Genomic DNA, 12,500 nt, shown 5'->3' with positions numbered 1-12,500 from the left:
CCACCACCACCACCACCACCGCCGCCACTATGAACACTAGCTTCACAGCCACCACCAACACCACCATCGCCACGGCCACTACCATCATCACAGCCACCACCACCACCACTATCCCTCCACCACAACCGCCACCATCACCACCAACACCACCACCACCACCACCGCCGCCACTATGAACACTAGCTTCACAGCCACCACCAACACCGCCACCGCCACTACCATCACCACCACCACCTGCACCACTACCACTATCAACAGCAATTTGTCACCACCACCACCACCACCACCACCACCAACACCACCACCACTATCCCTCCACCACAACCGCCACCATCACCACCACCAACAACAACACTACCAAAACTATTTTATATTATTGATTCCCCCACCCCCACCCCCACCAGCCTGGAAAAAGGAAGACAAAAAGTCAGACTGACTTCAATGGGATTTGAACCAACAGCGCTGAGAGCCAAAACAGAAGATTGCAAAAGATTTTGTCTGTTTTTGCCATTCTGCCAATCACCCCCACCCCCACGTGACAGTCTGTCCCCACCCCATCCCCCATCTCCTGCTTCCCTCCTTACTCCAAGACTTCCAATATTTCCTTGGCCTCCAGGAAACAAGACATCAAAGAAATCAATTTTCTTCCCTTTCTCTTTGTGTTGTTTTTATTGGCAGAATTGTGGAGGTGCAATGGCCCAGTGGTTAGGGCAGCGGACTCGCGGTTTCGATTCCCAGACCGGGCGTTGTGAGTGCTTATTGAGCGAATACACCTAAAAGCCCCACGAGGCTCCGGCAGGGGATGGTGGCGAACCCTGCTGTACTCTTCCACCACATCTTTCTCTCGCTCTTACTTCCTGTTTCTGTTGTGCCTGTAATTCAAAGGGGTCAGCCTTGTCACACTCTCTGTCACGCTGAATATCCCCGAGAACTACGTGAAGGGTACACGTGTCTGTGGAGTACTCAGCCACTTGCACGTTAATTTCACGAGCAGGCTGTTCCGTTGATCGGATCAACTGGAACCCCCCTCGTCGTCGCAATCGACGGAAGTGCCAACAACAACAATTGGCAGAATCGTTAGCACACTGGACGAAATGCTTAGCGGTATTTTGCCTGTCGCTACGTTCTGAGTTCGAACTCCACCGAGATCGATTCTACCTTTCATCCTTTCAGGGTCAATAAATTAAGTAACATTTGAACAATGATGTCGATGTAGTCCTCTAGTTCCCCACAAATCTCAGGTCTTCTGCTCGCATTTTCCCTCCATATTCGTTTCCTCCACATTGTTTTAAACCCATTCCAGTAAACGTTAATTATAATGATTAATAATTAATATGATAAATTTTAATAGGGGGCTCAAATTTCACCCCCTTCTCCAGTTTTAGATTTTGAAACTGTTTCATCCATTTATTTATCTGTCTATTTATCCCTGTCCAATTTATTCATAAAATATATTTGTCGACAAAACGTGGCGGTCGTATGGAAGAAGACGGCGGTGTAGCTGTTGTTTCTAGCCCCGGGAAGACCTTTATTGCCATCTCTTTATACACATCTCTATAATGCTTATTGAATTTAAAATTTTGAAAATCTGGTTTCTTGCATATTTGGAATCTCCATTATCTGAAACACTGGGAATGAAATATTTCGAAAAAGGTCAACGTTTCTAATTGGGGGTTAATATATATATATATGTATATATATGTGTATATATATACGTATTTGTGTCTCCTCCGTAATTTGTGGGGAGCTGGCAGAGACGTGAGCACGCCGGGCGACATGCTTCCTGCTATTTCGTCTGTCTTTACGTTCTGACTTCAAATTCCGTCGACTTCGTCTTTCAGCCTTTTGGGGGTCGATAAACTAAGTACCAGGTACGCACTGGGGTCGATGTAACCGACTTAATCCTTCTGCTGTCTGTCCTTGTTTGTCCCTTGTGGGCAATAAAGAAATAAAAAACGTGGGAATCCGGAATTTGTTCTTTTTTTTTAAATGTGTTTTTCAAGGAAAGGTGCGAAAGTTCATTAGTCCAGCCCAAAACAAGCAAAAAGAATGGAGGGTGAATAATGGACAGAGTCCAAAGCTATTGAAAAAATTACAGAATGCAACGAAAATCTCAGGAAAATAAAGAAGAAATGATTGGAAATTTTAGCGGGGAGTGTGTTAATCCCTCTCCGCAGACCCGACCAAAATATATATATACAGACGATTTTTACCTTTAAATTACCTATGTACATATATATAATGTTCATATACTGATGTCTCCACAGTGTGTTGGTGAGATAAAACATGTAATCGCTACCAAAATAGCCAAAAATTCGCCCACAAAGGTCTATAGCAAAGTCCTTAGGGATCGATCGCCATGGCTGTATATAAAGAAATTGCAACCAGAGTTTTGGCGCTAATATATTAAATGCTGACATGGGTAATAAACTTTAAAATCGATGGATATTAGCGAGAAAACACTTATTTAAATTTGGGGGTCTTAAAAGACATGTTAGAATCCACAAGAAGCAGAACTTACCTGCAAGTATTGGTGGTACGAATCAGAGATGCAATCTGTGCGGATGTTTGCAGACGACATGAACGGGCGAAGGTGCAGGAGGAGGTAAAACTCTGTGTAAGGAGCAACCACCAGTAATGTGTGTGTGTGTGTGTGTGTGTGTGTATACGTATATATATGTATATACTCTTTTACTCTTTTACTTGTTTCAGTCTTTTAACTGCGGCCATGCTGGAGCACCGCCTTTAGTCGAGCAAATCGACCCCAGGACTTATTCTTTAGAAGCCTAGTACTTATTCTATCGGTCTCTTTTGCCGAACCGCAAAGTTACGGGGACATAAACACACCAGCATCGGTTGTCAAGCGATGTTGGGGGGACAAACACAGACACACAAACACATACATACATACACATATATATATACATATATACGACGGGCTTCTTTCAGTTTCCGTCTACCAAATCCACTCACAAGGCTTTGGTCGGCCCGAGGCTATAGTAGAAGACACTTGCCCAAGATACATATATTACAATTAAAAGGGTAAAGGATTATCAATTTATTAATTTATTAATAAATTAATAATTAATAATTTTTACCAAGCCCTTCGGTATTTTTAGCTGCTATTTCTAAACTTCGGTATGGGGTGAAGCACCTTGTTGCTGATCCCTTAATTTTGTTTATAGATGTATACATATATATATATAAATATAAATATATATTAAATTCAAATTACGACAAACGTAAATAAACAAACGAAGTATGCTTTATATATATATATTTATGATTATATATATATATATATATATAGTCCATGTATATAGTCAGAATGGGGGTATTTAGACGTATTAAAGGGGATATATTATTATCCAAGATGGTCTAATATATTGTATTTTAAAGAGCTCTTTCTTCAAGGAATATATTATAGAAAAGATCGTAAAATATTAAATATTATTATTGAGTTTGAAAAGAGAGAGATTTAATGGCTACAAATGAAATTATTAATTAATTAATTAACACGAATTAATCCAGAAATTGCTTCATTTCTGAACCCAAAATTCAAAAACTCCAAAACATATTTCAATCTAGAATTAAGCGTTGAATTGAAATTACGATGAAAGGTAAACAAAAGTTTGTTTTAGAAGCATTGAGATGTCTTAAAAGTGTGGACATGGTCAAATAGCGACGGGTCTTCTAGGTCTTATATAAATAGGATATTCATTAGAAAATTGGATAAAGAAATAGTTAAGCGTCCACAATTTCACTTGGTCAGTTACAGTGACCACAAGGTGGTAACTTGTAAACTGCTCCTAGACAAGATATATAGTAAGGGTTCCGGCTACTGGAAACTCAATAAGTCCCTGTTGGCGATTGAGGAGTACAGGAGCCGGATTAAGTTACTAATACAAAGGGCGTTAACCGGTTCCATTGTCAACAACAAATGGTGGTACGCCCTCAAAAGAGCCATTAAATTCGAGTCTATTAGATATAGCATAGGATTAGTGGCTAGAGGGCGTAGGAAAGAAAATGAATTAGTTAAGGCCCTAGAGGAAGCCATGACAGCTGGCGGCGCATCCCAGGTAAAGGTGAAGAGGCTGGAATTAAACCAGCACCTCGAAGCCAAACACATGGGGTGTATCGTCAGAGTTAGACCTCGTGCAGTTTAATGCTGAAAAATTCCAAGCCCTGCGCTACCAACGCCCAAAACTGAATATGAAACTTACAGAGTACACTGGTCCGCAGGGAATTTCAATCCCAGAGCCTAAATCAGTGAGAGACCAGATGTATATTACTGCATACCTCTCCCGCCTTCTCTCCAGGGAGTAGAGTCTTAGCTGTTTCAGCCTATCCCAGTAGCTGAGCAGTTGCAAAGAGACAATCTTCTTTGTGAATCTCCTCTGGATTGCTTCAAGGTCTGCTGTTAATTTCACACTGCTGGGTGACCACAGCTGTGAACAGTAATCCAGGCGGCTGAGGACGAATGTCCTCCAGAGGATCATCATGGTTTCCTTATCTCTGGTTCTGAATGTTCTCAGGGTCCATCCAGCCAATCGTCTGCACTTTGTGGTCATCCTGGTAAAGTGCACTTGGAAAGAGGCATCATCACTCATGTCGATACCCAGGTCTCTCACTGATTTAGGCTCTGGGATTGAAATTCCCTGCGGACCAGTGTACTCTGTAAGTTTCATATTCAGTTTTGGGCGTTGGTAGCGCAGGGCTTGGAATTTTTCAGCATTAAACTGCATATTATTATCCTCAGCCCATCTGTAAACTGAGTCCAACTCCTGCTGCAGATGTGCAACATCACTGGAGTTCTGCATTTTCTGCGAGACTTTCGTATCGTCTGCGTAGCTTGCAAGTGTGGCTATCCGGGCACTTGAAGGCATATCTGAGAAAGCGACTATAAAAAGCAATGGTCCCAAGACAGTGCCCTGTGGAACGCCGCTCATTATTTGTGTTTTCAAAGAGGTGGCTCTATTAGCCACTACTGCCTGACTTCTATCTTTCAGAAAGTCATGTAACCACTCTCCAAGTTTTCCAGCTATGCCAAGATCACGCAGTTTGTGGCATATCACACCATGATCTACTTTGTAAAAGCTTTTGCAAAATCAAGGTATATTACGTCCACATTTGACTTGTTGAGTAACTGCCTCAACACCCAGTCATAATGTTGTAAGCGCTGGGTCAGGCAACTCCTACCTGGTCGAAAGCCATGCTGGGTATCACTCAGCAATTTATTTTCTCCAAGGAATGCATTTAGTTTTCCTCTGACTATCCTTTCCATGACTTTGCTGATGTGTGAAGTCAGAGAGATAGGCCTATAGTTTTTGGCATCTGCTTTGCTTTATATATATATATTTATATATATTTATTTAGTTATATTTATATATATTTATTTATATATATTTATATGTTTATTTATTAATTTATTTATATATACAATTTATTTATATATATTTATTTATTTATATATATATTCATTTATTTATATATATATATATATATATATATATATATATATATATATATATATATATATTCATTTATATATATAATGGCTCACTGACTGCAGATCCCACATGGATAAGTGAAGTGCTCAGTACACAATTCAAGAGTGTCTTCACCTCTCCTCTGAGTCACATGCAGATAAAGAACCCAGCTGATTTCTTTGACAATAGCACTCAGCAGAAGGGGACTGCATCCATTACCTACATCGACATTGAAGAGGAAGATGTGATAGCTGCCATAAATGAAATGAGCTCAAATTCGGCAACTGGCCCCGATGGTTTCCCAGCTGTCCTCTTAAAGTCGTGTAAACAAGAATTAGCAGGACCACTCCGGATACTCTTCCAGAGTTTCCTTGCAAATGGTAAACTTCCCAAAAAGCTGAAGGAAAGCACCATATGTCCTATCCATAAAGGTGGAAGCAGAGCAGAGGCTGGAAACTACAGGCCCATCTCTCTGACTTCACATATTAGCAAAGTCATGGAACGAATTGTCAGAAGGAGATTGATTGCGTTCCTAGAAGAAAATGACTTGCTGAATGAGACCCAGCATGGTTTCCGTCCAGGTAGAAGCTGCCTCACGCAGCTCTTGCAGCATTATGACTGGGTCCTGAAGCAGCTACTTGACCATTCAAATGTTGATGTGATATATCTTGACTTTGCAAAAGCCTTTGACAAAGTTGATCATGGCTTGATATGTCACAAGCTGCGAAACCTTGGCATAGCTGGTAAATTAGGAGAGTGGCTGCATGACTTCCTGAATGGTACAAGTCAGACAGTTGCAGCCAATGGAGAACTATCTAGGGAAACACAAATATTGAGCGGTGTTCCACAAGGAACTGTTCTGGGGCCACTACTGTTCATAGTGGCCCTTCTGGACATGCCCACGGTCACTCGGAGAGCCACTGTCACTAGCTATGCTGATGACACAAAGATATCTCAGGCAATAAAGAATCCTGATGATATTGTAAGCCTGCAGAATGACCTAAATGCAATATATGAGTGGGCAGAGCAAGATAATATGCAGTTCAATGCAAAAAAATTTCAAGCACTGCGCTACAAGACCACAAGTACCTCCCAACTGGCATACACAGGGCCTGGAGGTACTGCAATCCCAGAACCACAAACAGTAAGAGATCTGGGCATCAACATGTGTAGTGATGCATCATTTCACATGCACATTGTCAAGTTGACAGCAAAGTGCAGACAACTGGCAGGATGGATACTGAGGACATTCCGTACAAGGGATCAAAAAGTCATGTTGACTCTGTGGAAGACATTTGTTCTGAGCCGCCTAGACTATTGCTCTCAGTTTTGGTCACCACACAGTGTTAAGCGGACAGCAGAACTCGAGGCAATTCAGCGGCACTATACAAAAAAGATCGCCACAGTCCAACAGATGAACTGCAGGGAGCGACTGAAGGCACTAGGTCTCTACTCCCTGGATTGCAGGCGGGAGAGATATGTAAAAATATACATATGGAAAATACTGGAAGGACTGGTGCCAAACTTTGATATCAAGTACTACAGGAATGCCCGCACGGGTCGCCACTGCATGGTGCCAAAGGTACCGTCCACTGCATCTCACGTAAAAACGAGATACTGCAGCAGCCTCGGTTTCAGAGGACCTCAGCTCTTCAATGCCCTGCCAAAACATTTGAGAGACATGCAAGACATGGATGCGGAGGTCTTCAAGACAAAACTTGACGCTTTCCTCTCCACCATACCAGACAAACCAATGGCTCGTAATGAGACGCAGTTTAGGGCAGCTATGTCAAATTCTCTTATACACCAGATGTGCCATCAAAACTCTTGATTGGACCATGTCAGGTGGGGGAGAAGAGCCATGCAAGGAACGTGAAAATCACGGTGGTGCACCAGTATGACCGCAGCCACTTGGCTGAAAACACAAAAATAAATAAATAAATATATATAAATAAATATGTATATATAAATAAATTAATAAATAAATTTATAAATATATATAAATAAATATATATATTTATAAATATATATATATAATTAAATAAATAAATATATATATATTTATATAAATAAATATATATATATAACTAAATAAATATATATAAATATGTATATATATATATAAATAAATATATATATATAAATAAATATATATATAAATAAATAAATATACATATAAATAAAGAAATATATATATATATGAATAAATATATATATAAAATAAATAAATAACTATATATATATATATATATATATATATATATATATATATATGTATATATATATAAATAAATAAATATATATATATATATAAATAAATGCATATATATATATATATATATATATATATATATATACATATATATATATATAAATAAATATATAAATAAATAAATATATTTATTTAAATATATATTTATATCTATGTATTTATATATTTATTTATTTATATATATATTTATTTATTTATACATATATTATCTCTAGAGATTAAAAAAAAGAAAAAATTTTTGTAACACACCTTAGTGCAGGCCATGGGTAGGATTGAACCCTAGCCAGGGTGTAGAATATCCAATTATCTCTCTACCCACAAGACCACCAAGTCAACCAACATAAATGTTGGAAATTAAGCGATATTAAAATCTATCATAACTAAAGATAAAAAAATAAAACTATCTCGTCACAGCTATAGCTCTGATTAGTAAGTAGGGATTTAAATATATATATATATATATATATATATATATATATATATATATATATATATATATATATATATAAATAAATATATATATATAATCGCAGCGTGGAAGGTGTTTATAAGCCATTTAAAATAACACTCAAAATCCGTTAGATTCACTTCAACATTTAAATTTTAATTTGTCAAAATATTTTCGTCGCTTTGAGACTCCAACTTGTTCAGTGACAAAATTGTGTGCTGCATCTGAGAAAGTAACAATTAGTTCATGATATATACATCCGTGTGTATGTATGTATGTATGTATGTATGTACGTATGTATGTATGTATGTATGTGTGTGTACATGTGTGCGCGTATGCATCTGTGTATATGCATATGCATGTGTGCATGCCTATACGCATGCTCCGTTGGATGTGTAATGTCAGTGTGCATACCCATCAGAGTGTAAGTATCTTGAGAGAAAAGCTGAACATAAGAAGCATCAGTTGTGGTGTGCAAGAGAGACGATTGTGTTGGTATGGACATGTGGTGAAAATGGATGAGGATAGCTGCGTGAAAACGTGCCACACCCTAACAGTTGAGGGAACCCGTGGAAGAGGTAGGCCCAGGAAGACCTGGGCTGAGGTGGTGAGGCAAGACCTTCGAACATTGGGCCTCACTGAGGCGATGACTACTGACCGAGACCTTTGGAAATGTGCTGTGTGTGAGAAGACCCGTAAGCCAAGTGAGATCGTTGCCAGTGCCCCTGGACTGGCTCTTGTGTGGGTGGCACATAAGATGTACCATTTTGAGCGTGACCGTTGCCAGTACCGCCTGACTGGTCTTTGTAGGGTTTTCGAGCGAGATCGTTGCCAGTGCCCCTGGACTGGCTCTTGTGTGGGTGGCACATAAAAGACACCATTTCGAGCGTGGCCGTTTTCGTGCGGGTGACACATAAAAGCACCCACTACACTCTCTGAGTGGTTGGCGTTAGGAAGGGCATCCACCTGTAGAAACTCTGCCAAATTAGATTGGAGCCTGGTGTAGCCATCCGGTTTCACCAGTCCACAGTCAAATCGTCCAGCCCATGCTAGCATGGAAAGCGGACGTTAAATGACGATGATGATGGTGATGATGTATATATGCATATATATGAGTGTGTGTGTTTGCGTTTATGAGTGTGTGTCTGTGTCTCTGAGGGAGAGGAAAAGAGAGAGAGGGAGAAAGAAACAGAAAGAAAAAGATAGAGGGATTGAGAGAGAGAGAGAGCGAGAGAGAGATAGAGAGAGAGAGAGAGACACTCATGTCTCTATGTGTTTGTCTTTTATGTGTGTGTGTGTGATACGTTTCCATCTTCAGTCTCTAACTCCTTACAAACTTTGGAGACGAAAGATCTGGCAACTTTTATAAATCAAGATATTTCTAAACCGCTATGCTCAGCCTTTATAACCTCCATTCACTAGGCTTTGTTTGGTCCAAGGCTAAAGTCAAAACCACTTGCCCAAGGCGCCACGCAGTCGGACTGAACCCAGGACCATGCAATTTAGATGCAAACTTCTTACCACACAGTCGTGGCCCATTTGATAATAATTCTTACATCTATTACAGTCAGATTAATAAGTTTGATTTTAAGGGTTGTTAACGAAATTAGCCTTATGATCTTTGAATGTGATATTGGAGCTTTTGCAAAGCCTCAAATCTGATTCAGAGATGCTCACCTCGTTAACAATCTTCTTTAACTTCTACGATGTTTATGTCACGACGGGATAAAAAGATATTTATTAATAGACGTTGGTGATAGAATTAGATAAGAATTTATAGCAATTAGTCTTATCTCTTTCCTAAAGATTTTTCAGGTTTTATCGCAAAATACACAAATATTTTGCTTATTGCAAAATCTTCTAAGTTTACATTTTGGGTCCCTCTGGAATGTTGCTCCAGTGTTTTCGAAACTTAAGATTCTTTATCAACTGAAACAAGTTTTCCACGAAGGTTTCTTACAGCGCAGAAGGAATGTGTTCAAGGGATTAATATGTATCTTTCTTCTTTTTTTTTTTTTTTTTTTTTGCTGCTTACAAAGTGAAAAGGGCTTTCGATATATTTGGGTCGATATATTTGTGTGTGTATATGCATGTTTGAATATATTCTTGTGATGTAAGAACATACAACACTTATATTTAGATATGTGTATATATGTGTGTGTGTGTATGTGTGTATATGTATATATATATATATATATATATATATATATACAAATTTGAATATACACACACACACACATATATATTTATGTATACACACACACAAAAACACACATATATATTTGTGTATATACACACACAAAAACACACATATATATATAGGCATATGCATATGTGTGTGTGTGTATATATAAGTTTTATTCATTTGAGAAAAACCAAATCAAATCTTCTTCTGCTGGATTTTTCAGTTTGTTTTCAGAGCCTTTTAGATGTGATGTAGTGATTTTCTTTTGCTTTTTGGGGACAAATTGACTTTTCCTCATCACATAAGACTTATGTCTGATGTCTTCATGGAGAACATTTCTGACTGTTCCTTCCAACACATGGAGATCTTTCGCAATTGACCTCATGGACTTTCTGGGATTGTAATTCATGGTCTGTTGACCTGTCAACCTGTCATCAAATGATTCTGTTGAAATACAGAAATGACAAATTGACGGAGTTTTCTCCCTTACACTACAAACTGTTGCTTCCTTTTGGATGCATAACCCTTGGAACTTCAGAAGGGTCTGCCCATAACCATTTGTCATTTCTTCTGTTAATTTTTTGATTTTGGTCGAAGTTTTTCTCATTTGAGAAAAACCAAATCAAATCTTCTTCTTCTGGATTTTCCAGTTTGTTTTAAGAGCCTTTTAGATCTCATGTAGTGATTTTCATTTGCTTTCTTGGGACAAATTGACCTTTCCTCATCACATAAGACTTTTATCTGATGTCTTCATGGAGAACAATTCTCACTGTTCCTTCCGACAAATGGAGATCTTTTGCAACTGACCTCATGGACTTTCTGGGATTGTAATCAATGCTCTGTTGAACTTGCTGGATAAATTCAGGTGTTCTGATGATCTCAGAGCATTTAGAATGCTTTTTATGCTTTGATACTGGTGATACGTTTCCATCTTCAGTCTCTAACTCCTTACAAACTTTGGAGACGAAAGATCTGGCAACTTTTATAAATCAAGATATTTCTAAACCGCTATGCTCAGCCTTTATAACCCCAATAACAGCATGCCTCTTCATTTCTTGAGTAAGCTGAGGGTCTGCCATTATTATTTTCAGAAACAAAGATTATACAGAGTTAGCAAAAAATGTAGCAATGACCCAAAAATGTATGTCCTCAAATACCTTACTCACCCTGTACATATGTATGTATGTGTATACATGTATACATACAGTGATAATGAGTGATACCATTAAGAGGATGTATAAAGTTAAGGGTGTGAAGAATGCACATTCCAAAGGGGTCAGGCTTTATCTGTGATTGTCATCCAAAGGGGGGTGGTCAGTGGAATAGGGGGCTGACATGCCTTGGATTACACTACCTGCACACCCATCACCACAACCACCACCACCACCACCACCACCATCATCACTACTACTACAACTACCACTAAAACTGTTTCCAGCTCCTTGACCACCACCACAGACATCCCTCGTTAACAGTGCACTAACAGTGGTGGGGTGGGGTCGGTTGTTGGAGTTGTTGGGGGGTGGTAGTGGCCTTCGTTTAGGGGGACAAGGGCTTATTGTGTGATAAGAAACGCACTTGTATATGTGTTGCTATGTGTATATTTGTATTAGTGCATATGAAGGTATATGTGTGTGTGTGTGTGTGAGCATACTTATACACATATATATGTATACATACATACATATATATACATGTATATGCGTGTATATATATATATATATATATATATGAAAACACACGTGCGCGCACACACATACGCACGTATATAAACCTATATATCCACCCATCCAGATTTTAATCTGCCAAAGAACAAGGCATGTCTTGTTAAGCAATTATTTCCTCTCTTAAACTAAACTCTTTTGCGTCACCCTCTTCCGACCCCACACAATTATGAGACACCTCTTGCCTCTCCCCACCCACTTGCCTTTGTCTACGTTTATCTAGGACTACATTATCTAATGTACAGTATAGTAGTTAGCATTAGTGGCTACAGTTGTGGTTGTTTAGCCCTAATCTAGTCCTAATCCAGACTGACCTCATGATCAAAGACGTTCCATCTGGCTTGTATATGTCTATCTAGGACTACATTATCTAATGTACATT

At 38.8% G+C, this 12,500-nt stretch overlaps 3 protein-coding genes across 4 annotated transcripts in view; 1 reads left to right on the top strand and 2 right to left on the bottom strand.

Annotated features, from left to right (window-relative positions):
- LOC149134291 (uncharacterized) overlaps positions 1-2,654 on the bottom strand; it is a 31,909-nt gene extending 29,255 nt beyond the window's left edge. The window contains exon 1 of one of the 2 annotated variants that reach the window (XM_089355968.1): positions 2,522-2,654. In XM_089355968.1, coding sequence (XP_089212094.1) covers positions 2,522-2,581 — 60 coding nt within the window. In that variant the 5' untranslated portion in view covers positions 2,582-2,654. The remainder of the gene's footprint in view (positions 1-2,521) is intronic. The other variant, XM_089355966.1, reaches the window with a different exon arrangement.
- Positions 1-12,500, top strand: part of LOC149134280 (uncharacterized) — an 880,637-nt gene that overhangs the window by 157,454 nt on the left and 710,683 nt on the right. The window lies entirely within an intron of this gene.
- The window catches only part of LOC149134287 (uncharacterized), a 227,343-nt gene that overhangs the window by 60,787 nt on the left and 154,056 nt on the right, over positions 1-12,500 (bottom strand). The window lies entirely within an intron of this gene.

Source organism: Octopus bimaculoides, chromosome 8 (genome assembly GCF_046866305.1).
Source record: "Octopus bimaculoides isolate indiv1 chromosome 8, ASM4686630v1, whole genome shotgun sequence".
NCBI classification, from domain to species: Eukaryota; Metazoa; Mollusca; class Cephalopoda; order Octopoda; family Octopodidae; genus Octopus; species Octopus bimaculoides.
The sequence above is the reverse complement of the archived record's forward strand: the minus strand, read 5'-3'. Positions and strand labels throughout refer to the sequence as shown.